Here is a 26,834-nt window from a genome sequence, read left to right on the forward strand (position 1 = left end):
CAAAGAAAGTGGGTGTCTCAGTATACAGGGCAATAAAATCAAACTGAAGGGTGAGTGCGTGGCTCTGTTTCCATAGGCTCATCTGAACCGGTGTTAATTGGGCTGGGGCATTGCTCTGGGGGTACCCACAAGGCTGGTTGCCTTTGGACAGCTCACATAAGCTGAGCTGCTGTCTTATTCTTCCCTTAGTACTGGTGCTTGTTCTGGTGTGTAGAGTGGGCATGGGGAGTTGTTTAGCTGAAAAGTAACCAAGGAAGTGGGGGAGAACCTAAGCTACAGGTGCCCCATAGTGTTATTTAATATGTTGTATGAGGGATGGGGGTGTGGGAGAAGGGAATGGGGAGCCTGGGCTGTCCTTCTGCAGCAGAGTGGACTTTGACTGCCCAAGTTGACCATTCAGCTGTGCTTTTAAAGTGTTGACAGCATGTGTTGTACCCTTGGGGAGGTCCTAGCAAGCATGGGAGCATGTGAATGACTTTTGACATGAAGTTAAAGGCCTTGGGGAGCTATGGGTGTCCATTGCAGCTTGTGAAAACACCTAGTGGCTCCTGTAACAGCAGTGGGGGAGGCCAGGGTGTGTTTTGGAAGTGTACGGTTAGTATTTTGGCTTTCCCTGATTCAAAATGTGGTGACATAAGTGTGTCTAGCTTCACTGGCAACTCTTGTGGTGTTTGGAATAGGTGAATGTTGCAGAGAACAAGACTACAACCGGTATTGGAGTGATCCAGGGTGAGGTGAGGCAAGGGACTGGCTTGGAGCAGGTGGCTGTTATAGGGGTAGCACCTTCTTGGGGACATAGCCTTGGAGTCTTTCCTCTTCCCTGCTAGTGGCCCCTGGCACATCTCTTCTTCATGTAAAGGTGCTGCAAGCACAAGAAAATGTATGGAGGTTTAGCTGAGCCCTTTGAATCCAACGTATGCCCTAGATGTTGTGATACTGCTGTTCTTTAACGTTTGAGCTAGCTGCTAATCCACCACCTGATGAAGGCTGCTGATGGCAGCAATCTTTGTAGAAGCAAGGTTATGTGTAAATGGGTGTTGTGCTAAAATTATCCTGGTCTGTTTGGGCCCAGTTAAGGGAAGAGATGCTGCAACTTTTGCCACCAGAGGCGTTAGACTCCCCGGCACAAGAGGTGTGAGGTAGTGAAACAGGCTTTTCCGGCCTTTGGGAGAGTCGCTTCCTCTTCCTGTGGAGTAGGAAGACCTGTTCTGGGGTGGGTTAGGGGGCAAAGTCTTTAAATAGGGTGATGTGGAGGGCCAGAGACTCCTTGGTGTCTCCACCTTCCCTTACTCATGTACTCCTAATGGTGACCCAGCAGCAGTGTCCCAGTTTCATGTGCTGGTTGTTCCTGCAGCGGATCAAAGGGACGGGAAATGGAGGAAGCTGGAGCTAGATGTTCAGTTCGTGTGTGGCTGTTGGGGCACCTCTGCTGTTAGCCAGGTATTTGGGTAAAATCTCAATGAAATCTTGCAGAATGTTACCAGAATGTTAAGTGAGCATGAGAGCAAGGAGATGCTTTTATTGTGCCTGGGACACATCAGCTAAGTGGTAGTATTTGGTCAGAAAACCAAGGTGGAAGATTAGAGCTTCAGCATTACCAGAAGCTGATGAGCTTGAGGCCAGCAAGGGTAATGTTAAGGTAATAGTGTAGCAGGAATGTCCTGTGTTATTTCTCCAGGCTGGCTTTCTCACTGATCTCTGGATAGCAAGAATCGGGCAAATCAAAACAAAAGTAGTGTTTAAAAACCCCTAACCCACCTCAAAACCCTCTCTCTGCTTGGCAAGGAGTAGAAGGAGCTTTTGTCTGTATTGTGCTTCCTAAACCAGAACTATCTGTTACTCTCTTCCTAGCTCTTCCAAAGCTGAGTCGCAAGCTGCGATACTTTACACAGTTAATGAGTTGATCTTTCTGATGTGGTGTGAAGGGACGGGGGGTAGCTGGTATCAGCAGAGTGTGTGTGACTGAGAGCAGCTGGGGGGCCTGAGTTCTGTGCTGTAGGCAATTAACCTTTCTAGCCAGAAGAAGATGAGGTTTAAAGGCTGGTGGTGAGTCCTTGTGGGAAGTCTAGCCTTGTCACTCATCTCTGGTGGCTGGGAGTGCTCAGGCTTTCATCGGGCATCTCTGCTTCTCTCCCACAAAGGGATTCTGCTTTCAGTCCCCGCTTAGGTTTTGTAACAAACAGCTTTGGTGGAAGTCTGTGCCCTCCAGAAGGTGCAGCAGTGGCTTTGCATGTGGCTGTTGCAGCAGCTCAAGTAGAAGTGGTATTAGTCCTCTGTTTTTCCCTTATCCTCTGTCTCTGTGATTTTCTGCTGTTGCTTAATGCAGTTTTCCAGTGTCAGTGTTAAACTGACAATCAGTCTTTGTTCCTTTTGGTCTTAGCAGTTCTGAATAGTTCGTGGGGCTATGGTCAGTTTTTTCTGCTAATCTAAGCTGTAAATGCTTGGCAAAATCAAGCATCAGCAGCAACTGGCAGTTTCCTTGCAGGCTTAGGCCTGCAATGGGGCCAGATTTGAATCGCATTTGGAAAACTTCTCAAACTCTTAGGGATAGGGGCTTTCTTGCTGCAAACAGCTCTGCTTGGGAATAGTTTGCTACCACTTCCTCTGGCCAGTTGGACTTCCTGACCCTGAGGGAGAGCATAGCAGGTGCTGGTGCAGGGTGTGGAGCTGCATTATAATGGTAAAACCTTCAGGAACCTGCTCCCTTGAGACACCTCTCCTGCCTTGAGCTTGCTCTGTTCAGAGCAGTAGCCTTTATTAGTTGTTTTACTGAAACAGGGAGAGAGGAGGCAGAGAGAATGGTGTCTTTGAAGGCTCTGTCTGCAGCAACCACTAAGATTGACAAATGTAGTGTGTGGAAGAACTTTTTTCCAAACTATTTTGGAAGGTGGGGAAACAGGTCATATGTAGGCTTCAGCTAACTCTGAACCAGTGACTTACTGTGGTTGTAACTGGAAGAAATGGCTCAAAGCAGGAGAATGGAGAGATGGTAAGAGAAGGGGACATCTTGGTGTTTCCAGAGCCATGGGAAGGCAAAGTGATGCCATTTCTTGCTAGGATTTGGATTCTGCCAAGTTGAGATTTCCATCTGTATATGGGAGAAACCAGAAGTGAGAAAAGTAAGTCACCAGAGAGTAGTGAGGCCTGAAAGTGTATGGGAATTCCTGCAAAGTGAAATGTAGGCTAATTCTGCTTGAGGGTGGAAAAGCTGACCTGTTTTCTCAGCTTGTGTTGCAGAACACATCACTTGCAGCTGGGTTCTCGTGGAGCCCATCTGGAGCCTTGTTGGGCCTGGTGGATGAGCCCAACTTTGGAATTAGTCTGAGGTTGCTGCTGTTTCCCAGCCTTATGTGGCAGGGACGGGAGGAGGCTGCTGGGGTGACGGTGGATGGGAGGCTGCACATCTCTGTACCTACTTCTGAGCTGTCCTGGGGTGGTGCTGCTTTTATGGCCAGGCCAGTTGACAAGGCTGGGTGAGACCTGTTTGGGCAACCTGGTGCTTCTAGAGAACAAGATAGTCTTGTCTGTTCTACTGTTACAATGGTGGGTCTTTCCAAAAGTGACCTGAAAGCCCACCTGCTTGTGAGTTAGTGCTGCAGCAGCACTAGCTGCTGGGATGCATTTAGGGTATATCTATGGTCAGCTGCAAGTATGAGTTTGCCTTGTTCCTGATTCCTTTTGAACAAAGTGCTTGGGACCTGGTGGTGCTGGGATTATGTGGTGGTGTATTTCTCACCTGAATCAGGCAGTGCAATACTTTGTTACTCCTACAGCAGAGCTGCATCTGCAGGTCTTTGTTGTGGATGGCTTGTTCTGCTGATAGCAGGTGCTGTACAACTTCATCGCACTCAAGTTGCAACTCTGCTGGAATACCTGTTGAACAGTTGAGTCTGCTACAATAGTTGCTGCTTAAATTCTTCTACTGCACCATATATGCATATAAGATACAGTATACCATATATAGTGGTGTACTGTATCTTAGGAGTGTAACAACATCACCATGTCTAGGCAAGTACCAGTAAAGCTAAGTCTTTAAATGATGTCATACATCAGGAGGAGGATTTTGTGTGCTGTGGCTGGTTTCTGGCTACACTGCCAGAGGTGTGTCAGTTCAGAGGCTCCCTCCCCTGTTCCCAGGCTGCAGCAGATCTCTTTCCCTACCTTCGTTATTGGGATCTGTTCGTCATTGTGGCTGTGCCTTGGGTCTGGGCTCTGGGAAACAGTTTAACCGTTGATACAGGATCTGTTTCTGCAGAGCTGAAGCTTTCACCTTAGGACGTGGAGTATGGAGACCTTGAACCGGGCCTGGGTGAGCTGGTCGATCCCTGAAGGGCAGTGCTGTGGCAAGGTACTACTTGGCTTTCCAACTTGTGCTGTGTTCATTAGGTTACAGTGCTGATATGTCATGCTAGTGCCTGTTGTGGGGTAGACTTGAGGATCTCTCCACAGCAAGCTCATGTCTCCAGTGGAGGTACCTTTCCTAGAAGTCTTCTGCTTCAGCTGGAATCTAGGTTGGACCAGCCTTGGGAAAGTCCAGCCTTTCAGTCTGTGGAGAACATAAGCCAGATGTGGGGCAGGAACTGCAAGAGGAGTGTCTGTGGGGTGGCACATGGATTTTTTATCTTTACTGATATCTTTCTGCTTTGGCTTTATGAGCTGTCATTGAAGTATGGAGTGTTTAGGGAAGAGGTTATGATTTAAGTTCTTACCTAAGCTGAATTACTTCCTTGAAGTTGTGCTTTCTCAGCCTGCTTGTGTCAAGTGTAGTTTCTGAAGAAGATCATGTTTCTGTTACAGAAGTAAAGGCTGCAGTATTAATACTGTTTTGCTTCTGGTAGTGAGAGGAGATGGAGACATTTGCAGAGAGGTTGAATAGGAATAATCCGGGGCAGAAGTGATAGCTGAGGCCTCTGTGGCAGGTAACCATGTAGGATATACTGCAGCTCTTGAAGCACAGTTTCCCTGCTCTGTTTGAGTCTCTTCAGGCTGCCAGTCTCTGTAGTGTTGGGGTTAGAAGCTGGGTATGGGTTTCTTGTGATCAGAGCTGATGAGGCTCCTTGGGACTAAGGCAGTGTCTCCTAAGAGCTTGTGTTCTGGTGGTGTTGAGGGGGTTGGTCAGAGAAAGCTGCTCTTCCTGTGCCAGATAAGAATGCAGCTGAAACTGGGGAGAATGTCCAAAGGGTTGTTGACATCCTGCTGGTTGCCTGTGCCTAATCGTTGTAAAATGCTTCCTGGGCTTTCTCATCTGCTTGCTCTACCTGTTGCTGTATAATTCAGAAGGAACAATTGGGAAGTGCTGTTGGAGAGTACACACCAGCAAGTGGCAGAAAATGACCTCATCTGGGAGAATGGTTACGTGTGAGACAAGAACTCTAGGAAGTGTTTTATAGCCCTTGGTAGCCTGGTACCCTCCTTTACAACTGTGTGAATCATTAGTGAACAGTGTGATTCATACACACCTCATCATTCACATAGAGCTAATGAATGAGCCCCTGACTGCTGAAGAGAAATGACGTGGCAAGAGATGGGAATGGGCACCTCGAAAGAGGACAGACTTTTTTTGGCTTTGTGGCAGCTCCATTTCTCCCTGCCTTTTATCAGCCCATTCCCATGTAGCTCGGAGGCATTAACATCTTAACAAGCAAATCTGGATCTGTTGCTGCAGTCCCTCGGTGTACATCTTGTACCCAACTGACCCATTAGCATAATGCAACAAGTCTTTCAAACTTGGAGCATGGATAATTGAGGAGAGAGAGCAGGGGAACTGTGGCAAAATCAAGCCTCCCAGTGAGTCACAAATGGCTGAAGTGCAGAAATGTCTGTTCCACTTACCAGTAATTGGGCATCCGGGCTTTCTGCATGAGGTCAGATGCAGCCAATAAGGCCTGTTCAAAACATGCCTATGCAATTAGGTTTTGTGATGTGTTGCCTTTGATCCAAGGATTTCAGAGGGGCATTGATTCACCCTCCCTGTGGGGTGTGCAGTAGCCGCTTATGGTGATTCGGTGCTCTTTGGTAATACGGGATGAAGTCAGGATCTGCTCCTAGAGCTCCAGAACTGAGCTGGGATCTGGGTGCTGGTGGTTGCCTGAGCAGCAGCCACAGTGTCAGAGCTGGCTCCAGTTGGGGACAGGAGAAGGTTTGGAGCATGGAGCTGCTTACATTGACCTGTGTGCAGGTAGTACATAGTAGACCATTGGGCTCACTGTTACCTGTGCAGCCTTCAGACACGTGATACCTGGCCAAATTCTCTGCTATGTGGAGGAATTAGAGGTCTGTGACCTGATTCTTCCACCTCCTTTCTGTCCCTAGGGAGTGATGCATGCTGAGCTCAGGAGGCAGGTCCTGGCAGCAGGCCAGTGACTGCTCATGGGGGGAAGCACTACCTTGCCTGACCCTTGGTGAGACACTAGCCAGTCTTGCCCCTGCTCCTTTGCTGAAGCAGCCATTTGCTGCCTCCCTGTGGGAAGCTTTCCCTTGCTGCTGAAGCAGTGGGTGCACTGAGGAAAGCAGGGTCACTTCTGTTTTCCAGCGTGGCTTGTGGCTTGGTGCTTCTCTCCCTAGCCCGCATTTGATAAGATTGCTTGGCATCTCAGGCCTTTTTCCTCTTTGAGACAGTCAGTGGGTTAGGGTAAGAGGGCACAATACTGTTTCAGGGCAGTCTTAATGTCTGTGTTCAAGCCTTTTCTGGTTACACAAAGTGGTTTTTCTATCTGACCTGCCAGCATTACAGGACAATGATATGCAAGATTCCTGCCTAGGGCTCTGGGACAGCACTCCAATGGGAGAGCTTGGCACTCTGTGAGCCATGGTGGCAATAGCTGCATGGCCTCATGCTGTGCAGCTAAGTGATTCTCCTTTGTCCAGGGTAGAAGAGGCATCCAGAGACTGATGGATTAGCTATCTGGGGTGTTTCTTTGACTTAGGGGAGGGGGGGCTGGCTCTCTCCAATCAATGTTTATGCTGAAAAGTACTCTTGAGGAAAGAATTACTTGCTCTCTTGGCTCTCTGATCCTCCCATCATATCTGCTCTGCCCCCATCTCTGCCCATTGTGCCTTTTCTCTGCTTCTGAGGCAGCACTGGATCCAGAGAGGTCATCTCTGCCCTACTGCTGCTTGTGAACTGGTCTCTTCTGTATCTTCATACTCTTCTTTGGATGACCTGGAAACCTTTGAGGAACAACTTGTACTGATGTCGCCTTTCAGTAGATGACCCAGTGTTCCGGTGTATGCTGCTGTGAAATGCAGAATGCCTCTGATGTGGAGATTGTGAGGTTCCTCCTGAAATGATGCTGCAAAAAGTACTGCCAATGGCATGGCTTTCAGCTCGACTTCACATGAAACTTCTAAGGAGCTAATGGTAGGTCCCACTGTCAGCTACCCGCTGCTGTGTGCTCTGTCTAGGTATCCATGCAGCAGTCTTCAAGCCCAGCGTCTGAACAGGGAGTGGGTTTTCATCTCTTTAGGTTGGAGACATCATACAGATCTCAAGCAGCGATTAGATTGAGGCATGTTGGTTGTGTTTGTTGCAAAGTGTTCAGAAGATGTTCTCACAGGCAATGCAGTCTTCGGGTAAGCTTCCAGATGACCTTGCCTCTGAAGACTGAAGAGATCCCAGACTCCTAAGATTGCCTCTGCTCCGTCCTAGCAGGCTGACAGGATTTCCAGGACAAGTTAATGTAGCTTTTGCATCTTCTGTTGTCTCTCTAGATCTGGCGTCTCAAGTGGACTTGAGCCACTTCCTATTTGACAAAGGCTTTGTCTTATTAAAAGGCATGGTGTCTTTAAAGGGCACAGCTGTGACCTGTGTGTGAACTTCACAGCCATAATTTGTAAGTTGTAAGAGCATATGCACAGAACTTCTCCACAGCAGGGTCAACACTGTTGCATACAGGACTCGTGTGTGAACGGACTGTCTAATGGCCTGCGTTTTGTAAGAGAACCCAAACCAGCAATCTTGTGCTTGCCTGTACCAAAGGACACTTTGTATACACTTCATTCAACATCTCTGCTCAGTCACAGGATCAAAACCCTGTCAAATATTCCTTTACTTACATCACTGCTTGTGTGAACTGTGCTCTTGACTTAGTCCTTCACACTGTGTGCATACTTGTTCGGAAGTAGCTCTCTTGGACCTGTGGGATTCGTCTGGTGAAGTTCTGTCTTGGATTACATAGATAATACTGGCGTCTGTCTTGCATCTGGCTGTGGGTGTGTCAGTGATGGAACTGTCTTGCCATGGTATAACATCAGAAGTCTTGGTGGTCCAGGGAGCTTGGGCTCCTTGGTACATGGGATGCCTGCTCAGTAATCCACAGTTCTCTTGGATGGAGACCAACAGACGTTACCTTGGGAAGGTAACATTGCTTGAAGTGGTATGTGGCAACAGCTGTTTCATAGAAAGCTTCCTAGCTGTGGTATGTGGTTAAGATCTGATTATCTGGAAGCTGTTTTCTCCATGCCTTTGCCAGTCTCTGGCAGTCCCATGTAGGCCTTGTCCTGGGGAAAGCAGGATGCTGATGGAGCTAGTACCCTGTAAAAAAACAAAGCTCCTTCTGAGTCATAGAGAATGACTGACCTTCCTTGCTTGTGTATCACTGCATTACACAGTGTGCTATTAGTGTAAAATGTTTCATTGTGGAACAACTACAGCTCAGCTGCTGTTCGTCAGGTCTCCTCTGATACCACAGGATAGGCCAGTAACTGCTATTTATATAGCATGTCTGTGAAGTTAACGCTCTCCCTTGCCAGCACATATCCCACATTCCAGGAGACAGGTTGAGTGACTGTTTCTCCCCAGCCTTCCGGTTGGGATTGCTCTGGTGCCAACTTGAGGGGAGCTACAGTCAGTGCTTGCTGGTTTTTGTGTGGTATGCATGTAGCCACTTCACTGACGTAACACGGTGTAAGATAGTCAGAGTCTTTTAGGAAGTCACTAGGCCAGTTTCTAGTTTCATCTGAAAGCTGAAGGTCTAAGGGTCTGCTCAGCTGTTCCTCCTGATGGGCGGGAGAGGAGAAACCAAATCCCTGTAGGTGAAGATGGCCACCCACAACAGGCGGCTCAACTGCCAGCTGTAATGAAAACCATCATGGGGTGTATGTGGCAGCTGATTTCCAGCGTGATACACTGCTTGCTTTCTGCACTTGCCTTCTGTTGTGGTGGCTTCCTCATGCTGAACCAGCAAGTGCACAGTGGGCACTGCTCCTGGTGCCAGAGGTGGCTGGGGACTTGGAGCAGCAATCCAGCTGGTGTAAGTGTCTTCAGTGAAATCCGTGCTCTTGTGCTTGGAAGGAACCCAGCAGTTCTCTTAGTCTGCAATGCCACAGCTGTCATAAGGCACTTGAGACGCTGTCTGATGATACCTCTTAGGCAAGTACAGCAAGGTCCTGCAGGGAGAATGGAGCTGCTGGATGCTGTATGTAGGAACACTGGCGAAACATTTACCTTGGGGATTTTGGGGCTAGGTTAGTGATGATTCAGCACCGCACACACTGCCACTCGCTGTGATAACTTGATAACATTTGCTCTTAAGCCTCTCTGTGGCTGGGATAGCTGTTTCTTTTTGTACAGTTGTCTGAAATTCAAGCTGTAGTGACACTGAGGTTTTAATACTAGAACAGGCTGTGTCCTATCCACAAATCTCGGTTTCCTCAAGTACGCTTGGCTTTGCTTCCTCCTTTCCCCCAAACAGGTCCCTGGCAGGTTGTAGGAGTAAAGCTGGAGTCTTGATTATTGTCCTCTATCCTAGAGATAGCTAATATTGGTACCTTTCAGGCCACACTAAATCTGAGCTAATTGCTGCTTACTGGCAGGGCTGGTAGAGTGTGTGTACCCAGCCAGTGGGGTGGTTTTACCTTCCCAGAGGTTGGCACTTACTTGCCCCATTGTTCCTTTATAATGCATGGACAGATGCCCTTAGTGCCTTAAATGGTTTTCTCCTCTGCAGTCCCTTGTTCATTGGCACATGTTGTGCTGTCCTGTGGTTGGGGATGCTGGTTTCTTACAAAAGCAAACGTCTCTTTCTTACAGGGAGCATTCTGGGTCTTGATGTGCATACTTGGATTACAGTAGCAGCTATTTGGCTGCTGTGCAGGCACTCCTTAGACCAGAATAGGGACAGCAACTGTCTCTAGCTGCTTCAAACTTCCTGGCTTGGTTCAGTCTGAAGGCATTAGCTTCCAGCTGATCTCATATAATTTGTCTTGGGTGTACTAAAACTGGAGGGGGGGGGGGCACGGACACACCTCTTAGCAATGCTGCAGTTTGAAGTGGGGATCCTGCTGAGCAGAACATAATCTGGAGTGCTTCAGGTCTGTCCTTCCTGCAGGAGAGCTGGGGGTGATACAAGGAAGAATGCGTGTTCGATCCAGAGCTGCCAGTGTGAGCACTGTCCTTAATCCAGATTGATTATTTAATTGTTCACTGTAACAATTCTGTAATGAAGTTCTGTCTGGCAGTGTGCTCACCAGGGGATTTGTGGTTGCAATGGTCTGCCAGGCAGCAAATGTCCCATGTGCTTCATGCACAGCAGAGCCTGTTGGTTTTACAGGTCTGCTTCTTGGACTGGCCCCTTTTGGCAGGCCGCAGTCAGCATGATTTCCCCTACTTCCTTCTCAGAGTAAATGTGCTCTAGAACTGTGTCTTTGAGCAGCAGCTTTCTTAGAAACTCTTGCCTACGTTTTGTGTCATTATGGTGAATTTAGCAAATGGAACCACAACGGGTTTTTTAGACCCTGCCATCCTGCAGGAAGGTCACATGCAGGTACCAGCTTGCTTTGAGAGGGGAAAACTTCTGTACCAGGTTAACAAGGTCTCAGTGGTGCATGAGGGAGTTCTGCAGCCATCCTGGTCACTGGTGTGCCGGTGTGCTTCAGCTGGTGACTTGCTGCTCTCGGCCTCTTTGGCACATGATCTGATTTAGTGATCAGGTCCTGACAGGGTCCTTGTTTAAGGAAGGGGGAGATGAGCAGGGGGGATGCTGACCGTTACCTTCAGTTAGCTGGCTGCCTAATGAACTGCTTGGTTGGGTGGATTAGCTGTACCCAGCAGGCAGCAGCAGCAGTATACTGGCAGGGGCTGCTTCCCCTGGGCACATGGGTGAGGAGCTGGTGACTCCTTGTGCTCCAGTCTGGGGATGCTGTGAGGTGCTCAAGCTGTGTGCCTGTTGTTCTGTTGGATTTTGTAGGAATCAGTTAGTGCCCGAAATAGCTTTGGCTGAGCAAATAGTGGCAAAAATATGTCAAATCCAAGAAGTGCACTTGATGTTGGTAATGGAAGGTGCTTTTGGATAGAAATCCAGGCTGGAATTTGTGGAAGGGTTGCACCAAGTACTGTGCTCTCTTAAACTAGTTTGAGATTTACATGAGGGAGAATGCATCATCTGAGAGACCCATTTCTTTCCTTTGCAGTAAGGAATCACAAGAGCTTGTGAAGTGCACTGTGTTACCTTGGGTAGGTTGCTTTGGGCAGGGTGTTCCTGAGGAACAGTGATTTGCCTGACCCACGTGACTGCCTTAGAGATAAGAACCTGCGTGTAATATAAATAATCCCCAGTTGCAATGGCCCTGTGAAGGTGTGGGGTTGGTGCAGTCCAGTTCACAACACACTGGCCAGCAGCTCTGGTGTTTCTGGGGCAGTGGAACATAACATGAGGCCAGGGGCTGGGATCTGAGGGGTGGCTTGCGTTTGAAAACTGAAGGTGGGTAGCTTACTGAAGAACTGGCCTTGGGAGGGAGGGCACGCTCCTTGCTGTTACCCTAGCTCACTGCCTGCTCTTTGCCCTCTGTCCTCAATACAGGGAAAACTGCATTAAATCTCTTTCCTATCAGGCAAGCCATGCAGCGCCCAAGGGGCATAACAGTCCCATCTGCCACATCTGGATGCTCTCGGCTTGTGCAGCAAGTTAGGTGTGGTGTGCAGAGCTTTCCAGTCTCTGGGAAGTCAGAGAATCTCCTCTTTCAGAGAAAGAAATGAACTCAAGAGTGTTACTTTCAGAAAAGTCGGGAAGAGTTGCTTTCATTCGGATCAGGCTCTTACTCAAAGGAGCCTGCTGGGAATGATAGGCCATTAGATCTCCCCTAAGGCTTGTACCATTCACTGGGGTAGCAAGCTGCTTTAATTGAGTGGTATATGGAGTATTCTTGGCTGGTGTGACCTGGAAGTCTGAGAGCTGTCAGCGTGGCTCAAAGCTCTTTCTGGGAATAATGCCTGCAAGTGTCTCTTCTTGACTTTCTTGATGAGTGTGTATGGGGATCTTGGATATTAAAACCAATTAGTTGTCTTTAAGGTCAGAGACTTATTTGACCTAGCAGCATCTGTTTCAACTTGGCCTGAATTGAAGATCTTTGGAAGAGGGCTGTACAACTTCTGTAAAGAGGCTAATGAAGTGATGCTTTTTAAAGCACTTCCCTGCTGTCTCTGTAGCCCAAACATTTCAGGCAGGATGCTAGAGCATGACAATCTGAAGCAGCAGCAGGCAGGTTCTCTGTTAGTCTTCTACTGTAAGAAATGTAAAATGGCAAAACCTAGCAAACTCCCCCCCTCCTTTTTCAATGGCTGAAAAGCACTTGGGTTCTCTGACACAGAATCCTGAGTAGAGGTTTTTCCACAGAGCTTAGCTGGTTTGCCCTTGAGAGGGCTAGAGGACACGATGAGATACTTGATTTTTGTGCCATTACTCTAAGGTGAAATATTAGGTCTGGGTTAAATTTGAGACAATGCAGAAGCAGCAACTTCAGACATCTGGGATACTTCAATGGCAAATGGCAGGTACCTGCTGGAAGGCAGATAGGAAATTTCCTGGTTTTTCATGTTGGCCTTGGATGGATTTGAACCACGAGGCTGCTTTGGGGATTAAGTTCTCTGCAGGATCCACCCAAAAGCCATAGGAAAAACGAGTGTCAAACTTACTTTTTCATTTAATTTAAGCCTGTGCTGTGATTTGTGGGGTCTTATCTCCTGACTCTGTGCCTGGGGCTGGTGCTTAAAGCACACTTTATTTAAAGCAGCTGCCAGAGCTGGTCAGGTTCTCTGTAAAGCAAAGTGCTGGTGGGAAGGTAGAAAAGACTAACTGCTACAAAAGGATCCTTCTAGTTTGGTTTTCTCTATTAATCTGAGCAGAGCAAAGTGTTAAATCAGCACTGGGGCTGGCTGGTGCTTCAGCTGTCTGAGAACAAATGGAATGGACTTCAAAACATTCTTTAAGTATGTGGCTGCATTGTTTTAAATAATCTCTGCTGGGGACAGCTTCCATGCCTTTAGCTTGCAGCCCTTAGCCTCAACATCCATGCTTTTTCTTTTCACAGAGTAGTATCCCAGGTTAAATGAGCAGCTTTTGGAGGACTTGCTTGGTAGTGACGAACCTGAACACTTGTTTATGGAGTCAAATCCTTCTGAAGAGCCTGGTTTTGTTTTCTCTCCCGTTACTGTCCATCAGAAGGGGAATGACACGCGTAACAGTGGAGCGAAGCATCCTTGGGGGAGGGAGGCAAGACAACTGCGTGCATGGAATATGGTATGAATACAGTTGTTGCTTGGGCTGGTGGCTGCTCACAACCCCTCTCTTTTCCTTTCTCAGCAATGGTACCAGCATGATATCGTTGATCATTCCCCCCAAAGACCAGATTTCACGAGTGGCTAAAATGTTAGCGGATGAGTTCGGCACCGCCTCCAACATCAAGTCTCGAGTGAATCGCCTTTCAGTACTGGGAGCCATTACATCTGTACAGCAAAGACTGAAACTCTATAACAAAGGTAACTTCTAGCTTGTATGGATGCTGGCAATCTTCCCTTACTTGGAAGCAGCCTTAAATTCCTGCATTGTGCAGTTTTCTGCTAATCAGATCTCTTGGCCTCTGCTGCTCTCTTTGCACTGATAATCCAGGTACGTTGCCCATGGATGGCTATTTCAGGGTGGCCCTTCGAACTGGAATAGGGAGATGGTCCTTGTCTCTAATAAGCAGGCTCATGATTCTGTCCTTAGCAGTTAAACTTGGCCAGCTTTAAGAGCTATTCCACAATAGTTCATTTGCCTTAAACTAGTGGTTTTCCATCAAGCAGAAACTTATGTATGTCTTCTGCATGGCACGTGCAGCTACCACCAGAAACAGACCCAGGCAATCTATAATGATTGCTGGGAAAGTGTTCATTGTCACTGTTTTTACACTTGCAAGTGGCCTTCATTGAGATGTTCTGTCTGTAAATCACTGTATAAGAACTAGGAAAGCTTCACAGGGCTATCCAGCCTTTTCCAGGCTTCCATGAGCTTGCAAGCTCATGGATTTAACAGCCAGGTACATGTTCTTGCAGCTCTGTTGCAAGTCTTTCCCTCAGTGTTACCTTTAGTTTCCTACAGCTCTTCAGCATATGTGCACTGAATTAGTTTGTTTTCCACTGTAGAGATCTGGGAGGGAAAGAGGTGGAGGAAATGGAAAGTAGAGAATTTGGGAGCCTCCATTCCAGCTGTGCCTTAAGTTTTAAGGCCTAGCAGTTTTTGATGGGTGCAGTTTGCAGCATTTCTTAGTGATTGAAAATTGCATTATGTCCTTTGTAGTACCTCCAAATGGTCTGGTTGTTTACTGTGGAACAATTGTGACAGAAGAAGGAAAAGAGAAGAAAGTCAACATTGACTTTGAACCTTTCAAACCAATCAATACGTCGTTGTATTTGTGTGACAACAAATTCCACACAGAGGTAAGAAGTCCCCTGTTACCTGCTGGGTTTGAAGTAGTCAGGCTGCTTTGCTAGACTCACTGGAACACTCCTTGATGTGCAGAATCCACAGCCTGTAGAGCAGCAGGCTTTAGTTAAGGCATCCTTTAGTGTGAGGTGTCCCTGCCCATGGCAGGGGGGTTGGAACTTGATGATCTTAAGGTCCTTTCCAACCCTAACTATTCTATGATTCATCCTGCTGGTGAAGCCACCAGCTCCTGCTACAGCTGACTATGGTCCAGTTAGTAACTGCTGAGTTTGTGTAACCCACAGACATGAGCTTTTCTCTATAACTAGAGGCAGGGTTTTTTTTTCTTAACCTAAGAGGCCATAGATTTTATTCCAAGCCAGGCCTTAAAAGTAATACCAAGATAATATTAGTGTTACCAGTCCTGATACCAGATGTTAACTGAGACCCTTGATGGAGAACTGGCCTGTGCCTCATCTACTTGGGGTAAAGTGGGATTATTTTTATTGAACATCAGCTTATCTTAGTTAAATGAAGGTTTGAGGCATATTTAACGTAATGAGGATTACACTGGTCTTGACTGTGTGAAGACAGTTTGTTGCATCTGTTCTGACTCTGTTGGCAGTTGCAGAGTCTCTATCTGTAGTAGGTGACTGACTGCCTTTCATGTCCATGGGTTCACCATGATAAATGTGTGGACTGAGACTTAACTGCCTGTCATCAAACCTGTATGACATGGACTTGACAGGCCCTTCACTGATGTAGTTCTGCTTGTTTGTTTGGGTTTTTGGAGATCTGATCTGTGACTGGGTTTCAAAGGGTAGAAGTTCAGGAAGGAAAGATGTGCTTGTTGCACAGGTGAGGTACATCCCTATTATTCTGTCTCCCCACCACGGATGAAATCCCAACGCATCTGTGACCTACCAGCAATAACAGAACTGTGCACAGGTAAAGCTTTTGAGTCCTGCCAAGCCCACATGTCCGTAGGCAAGAGGTAAATAAGAGAATTCAGGAGTGAGTCAGAGGTGCAAAGCCAGGAGATGTTTGTCCCTGCAGCGGGTGGACGCTGGTGTGTTGCCTTCTTCCCCATCAGAAAAGGGATTCATTTGATCTTGTCTGCAGCTGCTGCCTCAGGGGCTGTTCACTACCGAAGGAGTAGCTGCTGCCCAGTGGGCTGTTGGTGGGGGCAGCTGTGAACACACTGTTGCTGGTGTGTAGCATTGCTCAGCAAGTGAGTGGCATGAACTTAAGAGGAATTTGTGGTAATTGCTGCTGCTGCGATTGCTAACGCACTTTTCCCCAGGGGCTGTTTGCTCTCCTGTGTTTTCTGTGATTATTTTCATTGGTATTGTCTGTGCTGCAGAATCAAATCTAGGTGCAAAAGCTTACTGTATGCTGTCTTGAGCAGCAAGATGATGTTAGCACTGAAGTCTTGATTTCTCTGTTTCATTTGGTTGTAGAGCTGTGTTTTTAACCTAGTGGTTTCCCCAACATGCAGCTGCGACAGGTGAGGGCATCTGGCTTGGTACGTCAACAGCTTTCCAGTGAAAGTGAGGGCATGTCAAGGAGCAGAAAAAGGAGGTGATCTTCACCTTTAGGCTGAAGCAGCAAAGAGAAACTCAGACTGAAGGAACAGAATAAAAGCTTGTGCTTGATAGGTCAAACTGTGGAATTGCTGCCATAGAACTAATGAAGGGAAAATATAGGGAATCACTGAGCATTGGATACTTTATTAAAATAAGAGGGAATCGAGAACATCAGAGCCATAGGCATCTGCTGCCTGGCAAGAGGATCTGGTAAGATTTCCTCTAGTTATTTTATTGCCTGTGTGAAACCAAAGTAACTTCCCAAGAGGGATATGAGCCCTGATGTGTGTCTGAAGGGTAGGATTTGCAATGACTTATTTTGATACCTTGGCTGCAGCACTCATTCCAGTCACACGATTTGCTTGGCTCTGTCCCAGTTAAATAGATTGCAATGTAATATGCCACTTCCTCCTCTCATTCATCCCACTGCTGAGGAGTTAATACAGAATATTTATTTTGGCCAGTAGATTCCATTAAACTTTAGTGTCTGTTTCTTTTAAGCCTGAAAGCTGTAGATGCGGTTGTGTGGATTTTGGGTAAAGATGACTGAGTTCTGATCCTTTCCATTCAGCCCAGTAATCAAGCTGGCAGGCGTGCAGGTAGTTAAAAGGTCCTCTGCAGTAAACCAACACCATCATGCTTTCAGTATTAAACTGGTGACTTCAAACAGTCTAGAATTTGACAAGTTCTCCATCCTGTTGATGTGGTTTTACCAGCAAGAAAGAGGATTCTGGCTCTTACGTTTATTGGGCATGTGTAAGAGAACAGGAGTGAGCATGCTGAATGTTCCTGCTCACTCAGGCTGCCCTTGAGGGGACAGTAACTGACAGATGCCCTCAAAAAAAGGAGTGTAGAATGTGGGTATCTGGGGATGTCCTGCACCACCAGAACCAAGGCTGGGCAGGACAAAAGTAACTCAAAACCCTTGATACTAAGCAATACATTAATGGTTAGTCAACTTCAATGACCTTACAGAATGAATTTAGCTGCTTTCTTTAAAGGGAAGATAACTTTCATTTTGCAGCAAATGTTCTGGCTGCCTTCTCTATAGCCAGTTATGCAGTTATTGCTGCTGTTACTTAATTCTGCTTTGTAAGGCTGAATTTGTCATAGCCACTATAGATTTCATCATTTTGCCTTTGGGACTTGAAGCCAGCAGGTGCAACAAACCAGTATTGGTTGTTGTCAAGATGAAAGTCTGTATCAGTGCTTTGCAGGATGAAAGCAGCCCATATAGCCTGATCAAGTGAACTAAGCAAGTTCTGTTTTCCTGCCTGGAATGCTAGGAAAATTCTTCTTCCAGTTTTGCCAACCAGAGAGGTGAGGCAGCCTCACTCTATGAGGTGTGATAGTTTCACTTTCCAGAGCTGATCTTTAGGGTCTTGCTATTCCACCTCCTGCAATGTCAGGTGATGAACTGGTAAATGCAGTGAAAATAGTTACCAAGCCTGAGCACTGGTTTCCTTTCTGCTTTTGGCAGCATTGTGTGAGGTAGTAATCTGGGACAGTCCCACCTCCCAAATGTGCTCCTCCTCTAGCTTATTTGTGTATAATAGCAAAGACCACCTACAGAACTGAAATTCATCGAGGTGTACTGTTTCTGGTGGCCTTTCTGAACCAGGGTCATTAATAGACTGGTGCTTACATCCTTTTCTTTTCCAGGCTCTTACAGCGCTGCTTTCTGACGACAGCAAGTTTGGCTTTATTGTAATAGATGGTAGTGGTGCACTCTTTGGAACTCTTCAAGGAAACACAAGAGAAGTCCTGCACAAATTCACTGTGGATCTTCCAAAGAAGCATGGTAATGCTCTAGTCTGTCTAGACTGTTTGCAGCAGAACATCATGGGGTGGGATGGGAGGGTAGTAGCAGGAAACTTGGCCTTCAGGTGTTTAGCTCTACTCAATTCTTTGCTTCCATCAAATCTGACAGCAAAGCCTCTAGTCTGAGCCTTCTGTCAAAATTAATGAATCACTGCAATATGTGATTCATTAGTTGATCTTCTTCAAGTCATGCTTTTTATTTCTTGGAGCATTTGATCAGTTACTTGGTTTTGAGGTAGACTTGCCTAAATATTAATAGCAGAAGTAGTAATATCACCTGGTAGCGTCTTTGAAGTTTGCATCTGATGGTGTTGTAATGCAAACCAGCGTGAAAAGCAAGAAGCTGTTCCTTGCAAGAAGCACAGAAGCCTAATGGTGCAAGCAAAATTGTAGTTCTGCTCTCTGGTGCTGCACTGTAGTAAGCCACTGATGAGTTCAGTCTGTTAGCTACTCCTGGCTTACTGTCCTTTGTAGATTGGGATGGGACAAAATGAATTTGAAACATCTCACCCAGTAAGTTCCTGCAGCAGTCTGCTGGAATGCATTGCATTGGCAAGAAAGGCACGTGAGGCAGTGTAACAAAGGAGATGGCTTTTAGTGAAGGTACAGGACATAGAAAATGTACGCAGATGTTCAATTTCCAAAGAAAGTGTCAAGTCTGTATAAAAAAATCAAAACCACCCACAATGTAATTCCCTCTTTGGCAGAAAAATCCCTTGCTGTGAGTGAACCCTCTATTCACTTACTGTTTCAGTGAGTGCCCCTGGCTCTGCTTGTGGCCAGCTAATTCTGAAGGCTGCATCTGCCCTTGGCTTGAGTTATTCCAAGCCCAGTTGGAACCATGTACTAATAACCTTCCTGAACTGAAATTACTTCCAAATCACGCCTTCACATCTGTTCTCTTGTAAAGGTAGAGGAGGTCAGTCTGCCTTGCGTTTTGCTCGCTTGAGAATGGAGAAACGACACAACTACGTAAGGAAGGTAGCAGAGACAGCCGTGCAACTCTTCATCTCTGGCGACAAGGTGAACGTGGCTGGTCTCGTTTTAGCTGGATCAGCTGACTTCAAAACTGAATTAAGTCAATCTGACATGTTTGATCAGGTGAGTAGCCTTTTCTGAGCAAAGCCCAGATGTTTAAGCTGTCAGTAGTAACGGTGATATTAGTAGTAGCTACTTGGTATGAGATGCATCTAATGAGGAATATAACTTCGGTGTCTTAAGCCATTTGATCAAAACTAAACATCTGATGAGATAGAATACCTGATATCCTAGGAGGATTTCCTAATGCCTCCCACAAGGAGGTAGTATCTCCTTTTCTTAACAACAGTGCTGAAAAGCAATCTGTCCTCCCTGGTTTGGAGCTGCCATTCACATTCTTTCTGTTTCCAAATCTAAAGTAGAAGCTTTATTGGAATTAAACTGTACTAAACCTAATCTCCGTGTCCCTGTTGCCTGAAAACTGTGCTTCAGTATCAAACATGCAGAGGTCCCTCTGACTGAGCTCTGCTTGCAAGTAAAGCAAAACAGATTAATGCTGTGATTCTTGCCAGGTGCTTATTCTTGTGCCATTAGGAAGTAGTCTTATGGCAGTGCTGTGCCACTCTTATTCATGTCTGCTTTTTCTTGTTTAGCGGTTGCAATCCAAAGTGCTCAAACTAGTTGACATTTCATATGGAGGAGAAAATGGATTCAATCAAGCAATTGAGTTGTCAACTGAGGTCCTCTCCAATGTGAAATTCATCCAAGAGAAGAAACTAATAGGTATGTGACCACATGTTCAGCCTTCTGAGCCAAATGTGCTTGACTGACTAGGTTGAGCCTGCTTTAGGCCTCCTGGTGGTGCCTTTGTGTGCTACCTGAGCCCTGGGATGCTTTCTGAGGTGGGCAGAGCATGACTTGTGGTGGTCTTTGTTGCCTGAACACCTTCTTAAATGCTGCAGGACTTAATGAGGCTTTAAGGAGTGCGTGGGGAGGCTTCTTTTGTTTTTCCCACTGGACTTCTCAGATGTTCCCTGTTTATCCTTCCATCAGGGATTGCCTTAGTTTTCAGGCCTTCTGGTGACATTTGGATAGGAGAGGGTAAAAATAGCTCCTCAGATCGCTTGCATCTTCCACAAGATGAGAGTTAAGTTTTTTTGTTTTAAGATGGGAATAGAAAAGATCCTTTGTTTGACTCTCCAAAGATAAACATTGCTAGATGGAAAGCACGGGAGGGTAATAGTAACAGTAGATCCCTTACACTGGGAAGGGTGAAGATAAAAGGATCCTGCTGGTGGGTTAGTCCAGTTGATTGTTTAACAGCAAAGGCAAGCCTTTCGGTGGAGTGAGATTCCTGACAGGGCAGTATTTCAGGGAGTATTTGTTAGATACATGCTCTGACGTGTTACAGTGTCCTTTGCTTCCTTCAACAGCATTACAATCTCCTTTCCCAGCTGCTTCTTGCATGCAAATCAGGCTTGTTTAAAGTTCCATGTGGCATGATCAGTGTTTGTGACAATCTCTTTGTATCCTGACTGCAGGACGATACTTTGACGAAATCAGTCAGGACACGGGGAAGTACTGTTTTGGCGTTGAAGATACACTAAAAGCTTTGGAAATGGGAGCAGTAGAGATACTGATAGTCTATGAAAATCTGGATATCATGAGATACGTTCTGCACTGCCAAGGCACGGAGGGTAGGTAGTGCTTCCGTGAGACTGAAATGTCCATGAAGGTTTAACACTTATGCCAACTCTCTTGGATAGATTATGCTGCAGGAACTCCTTAAGCAGATCTTTAAGGACTTGATCAAGGGGATGTCAGGTCACTAACTTGCAACTTCCTGGCTACTCTGGGGAAAAGTCTGAATGAAACTAGCAAGCGTCCACTGTGGAGAAAATATTGCAGTGCTGTGGTGGTAATTTGTCACAGAGTAGCACAAAACCCGACTTTCGGGTGTGAAAGTATAAATGTGGTACCAGTGCGTTGTAAGAGGGGATGCTGACTTGACTCGTGGCCAGAAACATGATTCTTACTGCCTACAGACAAACCATAACGCCTAGAGCAGGACCTCTGCCGTTTTTGGTGTTGACATGACAGTTACTCTCTACTGGTGTGCTCATTTGGTTTCTTATAGAACTTCACCTAGAAAGGCAGTGTCATAGTATCCTAGAATGGTTTGGGTTGGAAGGGACCTTAAAGCTCATCCAGTTCCAGCCCGCTGCCATGGGCCTGGACGCCTTCCACTAGAGCAGCTTGCTCCAAGCCCCTGTGTCCAACCTGGCCTTGAACACTGCCAGGGATGGGGCAGCCACAGCTTCTCTGGGCACCCTGTGCCTCACCACAGCCTGAGTAAAATAATTGTTCCTAATATCTGTTATTCCTAATGTTTGTTGTAATTGTTGGCTGCTGTCAGGCTCTTGCTGTCTTTAAGTTGCACCTGGTAGTTTATCCAACCTAATTTTTTTCCCCTCCCTTTTCAGAGGAGAAGATTCTGTATTTGACACCAGAGCAAGAGAAGGATAAATCCCACTTCACAGATAAAGAGGTATTTCAGCTTTGGGGCCTGTAGTTTTATTCTCGGTATACTGGTGCAGCATTCCGAGCTTAGTTTGTCATAATCAGGTGAATATGTGCCACCTTTCTGGCACTCAGATGAGTCTTCCAAGATGACAACCTGTGGCTCTTCCTGTTCCCCTTCTATGTAACCCCTCAATTCCACACTTGCTTTACTCCTGTCTTCCCTGCCACCAGTTCCAAGATGGTGTAAATGAAGTGACAGGCAATAAGGGGTCTTTGGTCACCATCAAGCTACCTGCTAGAAGAGTTTGGTAGGCACTGTGCAACCCACAGGCTAAGGTCCCAAACCATAACTCCCTGTTTATTGTGCACTTACGTGGTTACAACCAATCAGATTTTGCTTGTGCAGGTCAAAAAGCCCTGACAGGTTGGGGGGGTCTCTATTAACTTTGCAGAGTAAGCTGGGCAAAGAAGTCTGTCCCTTGCAGAAAGGGTGGTCATCTCTGTCTCATGCATGGACTGCCAGGGTAGCCCTTTTCCTCCTGGTGGGATAATTGCTAATTCCTACTGTGCATGGCAGGTTTCCATTGTATTCTGCAGTGATGTTGTGTTTCTGTGCCAATAATCACCTGACCTCCTGCTTACAAAGCTCTGTACTTGCCTCTGTATTTGCATAGATCAGTATTTCCTAGAGTGAGCAGTGCCTGGTTAGATGAGTGGCAATGGACTGTTTGTGGAGTATAAAGCAAATCTAAAGAAACACTAAAAACTAAGAGTGTAGCATGAGCTGACACTTGAGCAGAATAAATAAGGTGTTTCCTTCCTGCTTCTAAGTTCTGTAGTATGTGGGTGCAAAACAAGGACTGTCAGGATTGGACTTAACACCAGGAGCCTTCTGCTTGTGTCAGCACTTGGCTGATACAGATGTGTCCTAAATGCCTATCAGCTGGACCCTGGCAAGTGTGTTGGCTGCTCCAGCCTGTGAAGCATGAAGCTGGTGTCTCTCTTTAAAAATGAAGACAATAGTGATCTTTAAGCCAAAGACAACTCTTAATACCTAACACACAGTGATGTAACCTTTCTGTTACTGTTTTTTCCACCCCCTCAAATGTCTCTGTAGACTGGCCAGGAACATGAACTGATAGAAAGTATGCCCCTTCTGGAGTGGTTTGCAAACAACTACAAGAAATTTGGAGCAACATTGGAAATTGTTACAGACAAATCACAGGAAGGATCCCAATTTGTGAAAGGATTTGGAGGAATTGGAGGTAAACTGCCAGAGAAAAATGTCATCTTTTTTAATGGTTGATTTGGTAACCTGGTGCCAATACAAGTGGGATTAATCTTATTCCTATTAGTCATGATACCAGTTCAAGAAACTGTCATGTTCATCAGGGATCTGCAGGTGAATTCATCACGATGATGCTGCATGTTGTGCAGCTGCCACTTTCCAACTGCGTTCTGCAGATCCCTTTGTCCTTCAGAGTGCTCAGAAGGTGGACTGTCCTTCTTTCCAGCTGCTGAATTTCAGAAGGGCTATGAACTGCCTCACTCTCTCTACACAGTTATTGTTCTGGGGCAGACCATGCCCTGCTGTGTAGAAGTGGTGTATGACAAACCCCAGCCTAGTTTCTGAAGCAGTTGGATATCTGTTACTCAGCTCTCAGAACTTCCCTGTACTTTGCTCCCTGGTCTTCCCTTTTCAATATAAAAGCATTTTTAGCCCAACTTTATGGAGAAATGAGGCTTCTGAAATCCTGCAGTCTTTCTCCTGAGCTCAGTGACCAGTTTCAGCTGAGTCTGGCAGAGGTGCAGAAAGCTGCTGTGCTTCACTCTGACAAAAAGCATTAGTGGGGTAGAACCAAATCACCTGCTGTGCACCTTGTTCTCCCCAGACTGGGGATCCCAGGGCAAAGCTGCTGCTTTTTGGCTGATAACCTCGCTGTTGCCACTTGCTGTGTTTAGGCTGATGGATGTAGAACAGAGTGTATTGCAAAGAGGAATTTCTAAGGGCCAGAGAGCACTCATCAGAGGGATTCAAGCCTGAATGGTTTGGCTATGTAAGGAGCAACAGGTTTCTAAGTTTCCAGGGTTTGTAATTCCAGGAATCCTTCTTATCCTTTCAGACCCAGTCTGTCTGCATGGTGGACTACTTTCACTACCATGCTCCCTGTAGATTGGAAATACTCCTTGAATACCCTTCAGCTAAGTAAATGTTTCCAGGGATAAAGGCTCCCAGAAACCCAGGCTGGTGTTTGGGGAGGGGAGGGTCAAAGGAGACAGCCACTAAATACTGCTTTTACACTTCAATGCCAGCTGTCTTCTGAATTTAACTGTCTGAGCAGTTAGAGTGGGACAGATGATCTGTCACTGCTGCTTCTTGGAGATACAGTCCTCCTAGAACAGTTTCTGCTTTTCCAGCAGACAGCTGGCCTACGCCAGGCAGGTAGGTAGGTATTCCCTCTGTTTGGCACTGAATTACATGGATGTAGCATTTCCATACTAGCTGGGTGTCTGCTGTAAGTCCTCGGCCTGAGCCGAACTCACAATACAAGTGCTAAGTCAGCTGCTGAGAACTGAATTGAGACTCTCTTGATGTGCAGCTGGGACTCAGGGAATTGTTTAAATGCCTTTCTAGCTCTGTGGATGTTGGAGAAGCTAAAGCCTGTTGTTTTTCCCAGGTATCTTGCGGTACCGAGTGGACTTCCAGGGAATGGAATACCAAGGAGGAGACGATGAATTTTTTGACCTTGATGACTACTAGGTAGTCGACCTGGGTCCGGCAAAACGTGCCTCGCCCCTCCAGCATCCAACCCAAGGAGCAAACTCATGGTGGAAAACACAACAGATCCCTGCCTTAGAATTGGAACATTTCCAGAACTTGATCCACAAACATTGGATTTAAAAAAAGCAAAACCCTACACTTTGATTTGTCATAGTGTCAGTACAGCAGCAAACTACTAAGTTCCTATATGCCACTTTGGACTAATTTAAAAAGAATCCCAATTTTTACTTTTACTCAATGGTGAAATTGGTTGCTCTTGTATTTTATGAAAATGATTTTTTTTAACCTTCATGATACATTAACTGCTGTAAAACCTCTTCCTTCGAAAATTAATAGAAGTAAGATCCTACTGGTTTGTTTCTTTTTACTTTGATTGGAGAGATCAATGGCTGCATTTTGCAGCCCCGTGACCCATTTACATGGCACTCTCAGCTTAGACTACAGAAGAAGAAATGTAATGAAATTGGAGCCGTTCATTCTCTTCTAAAGAATGAGAAGGCCCTTACCTTGAGTGCTAGCTTATGTGTGGCTTGCAAATTCAGATGGGATGGGGAGGCTTACCAGCCAAACGTGCTTTAATCTATTTGCAGAAGCACTGCTCTCACAAACTAGGAAACGCACTTCATTGATTGCAATGAAAATGCTGCTGAAGTCTTGGGCTTAATTTGGATTGGAGCAGTGCAGCCTTCAGGATATATTATTATTATTATTTTTCAGTCTGGACAGAAATAAACTCCTGATTTCAGTGCAGTAAGGTACACTTTGCTTTGTTTTGTTCCTCAGTAAGTTTTTCTTTTTGCTTTAGGACTGCGTAAGGTTTCCTTGAGTATGTGAATTTGAACCCACAGTTCTTCCACGGAAGCGGGTATTTGACAGGAGTAACTAGCAAATGGAGTCCTTGACAGAAACCTTAGTGCTGGTGTGTTTGGAGCATTCCACATGTGTATGCTGAATGTGTATGCTGAATATGCACAGCCCGTGGGACAGCCATCTCCCAGCACTAAGGCAGTCTATGGGATGGGCTCGCAAGTCTCCTGTAACTCTGATGCTGAACACTTAATGTGCCCTTCATGGGTTAGAACTTCTGGTTGCATCAAGACTCAAAGCTTTTTGTCACGCCTGCTATATCAAATGCACTTCAACCTGCTTGAACTGACAAAGGGTTTTTCAGGTGGTGGTGCAGGCAGAGGGTGAAGTGAGCGTTGGCACGAGGTAATGCACAGGTCTTGCTGCTTTTGGGGGGTTACTGGGTTCTCTGACATCGCGGTGCCTGGTAGTTCTGCTCATCACTGGCTCTGTCACTCCTGGTGCATCAGTCAAAAGCAGCTTCTCTTCCAAGCTGCATACCTGCCTACTTTTCCCGTAATCCTGTTTCACTTGAATGAAGGGGGAGCTTGTCTTAAAACTTCTGCCACGCCGTTCTCTGAGGTCCAAAATGACAGTCATTGTGAGCAATACAACTCGTACCCCTGCTTTAGAACCTGGCAGATCAGATGGCTTTGCTGGTGTTCTCACATCAAAGCTGGAATCTCTCACAGAAGGTGGGCCCGGGTCCGCCGCAGATCTGCACAAACCCGGGTTTGAGCACATCTGTGGTCTCCGCAGCGGTATGTTCATGACTTTGCCATTGTAAATGGGTCTAATGTGACATGACAAGACCAGAAAAATTGGATGTAAATTTACATTTTTGAATATACTGCTTGTTGTTTCACATGATACATTAGGGTATGCAGCTCCTTTTTGTAGTTTTTATTTTTACTATTTAAGTTTGGAAATGATGCCAAATTTTTGTATTTCTTTAATCAATGTGTTCTCTTCGGTGATATATATTGCATTATATATTGATGTGTATATCAATATATACTGATATGTATTACACTTACACATACAAACACGTTAAACGGGGGTGAAAAATCCTAGCCTTCGCATACTATATAGCCTCTGCAGAGAGATCCCAAGCAGTGATATCTTGGTGTTGTGATGTACAGAAATGGAGAAGAGTATTAAACCATATTTAAGAATATAGTAATGACTCCTGGTTTATTTTTCTTTAGCCCAGGCAGCACCTGCTCTGCTCGCAGCCCGGGGCCAGCTTCAGATCAGTACTTGAGTTTTGAGGTAGGTCTCTCACAGTTGGGCTTGAGCAGCGTTTCTTCATCAGACCCCTCTTTTAAGCTGTAGCAGAAATCTAACTGCAGAATGGGGGTGGGAAAGCCACCAACCCAAGCTCAAAGGAGGCTGTGCTGTGAGTGTTACCTCAGGTGGTCTTCTGGAGATGAAAAATGCCTGGCAGAGGCAGAAACCTGCCCTTAGTATTCCAGGCACACAACACATGGGTGGATGTTTTTAAGAAGCCTTTTCCACTCTGCCTGTTGGTGCAGGACAAACCTGGATCAGCAGCGTACTCCCCAGCCCCAGTTCCTCCTGTGCCTGGGCTAGACATGTGGATGACCTTCTCCCCCAGCT

General features: G+C 46.2%; 1 protein-coding gene across 2 annotated transcripts; it reads left to right on the forward strand.

Moving 5' to 3' along the window:
* Nucleotides 1–11,677: 11,677 nt before the first annotated feature.
* On the forward strand, nucleotides 11,678–25,118 carry ETF1 (eukaryotic translation termination factor 1). 2 transcript variants are annotated; one of them, XM_057415089.1, is made up of 10 exons: nucleotides 11,678–11,699; nucleotides 13,578–13,753; nucleotides 14,553–14,692; nucleotides 17,927–18,065; nucleotides 18,996–19,186; nucleotides 19,717–19,846; nucleotides 20,605–20,760; nucleotides 21,547–21,611; nucleotides 22,704–22,851; nucleotides 24,265–25,118. In XM_057415089.1, the coding sequence occupies exons 2-10, from the start codon at nucleotides 13,591–13,593 to the stop codon at nucleotides 24,345–24,347; spliced, it is 1,215 nt and encodes a 404-aa protein (XP_057271072.1). In that variant the 5' UTR covers nucleotides 11,678–11,699; nucleotides 13,578–13,590; the 3' UTR covers nucleotides 24,348–25,118. The 2 variants fall into 2 exon arrangements, with proteins under 2 accessions (XP_057271072.1, XP_057271073.1); XM_057415090.1 differs by lacking the exons at nucleotides 11,678–11,699; nucleotides 22,704–22,851.
* Nucleotides 25,119–26,834: the final 1,716 nt, after the last annotated feature.

The sequence above is a fragment of the Pezoporus wallicus genome, unplaced genomic scaffold (assembly GCF_028554395.1).
Source record: "Pezoporus wallicus isolate ANWC-B61680 ecotype Strahan unplaced genomic scaffold, APGP_CSIRO_Pwel_v1 contig_4161, whole genome shotgun sequence".
Taxonomy (NCBI): domain Eukaryota; kingdom Metazoa; phylum Chordata; class Aves; order Psittaciformes; family Psittacidae; genus Pezoporus; species Pezoporus wallicus.

Excerpts from the sequence above, each read along its gene's own strand:
- ETF1 (XM_057415089.1), top strand. The coding sequence starts at position 13,591 with ATGATATCGTTGATCATTCCCCCCAAAGACCAGATTTCACGAGTGGCT. Across the intron at positions 19,187-19,716 it reads AATCTGACATGTTTGATCAG|CGGTTGCAATCCAAAGTGCT; the intron begins GTGAGTAGCCTT and ends TTTCTTGTTTAG. Across the intron at positions 22,852-24,264 it reads AGGATTTGGAGGAATTGGAG|GTATCTTGCGGTACCGAGTG; the intron begins GTAAACTGCCAG and ends TGTTTTTCCCAG.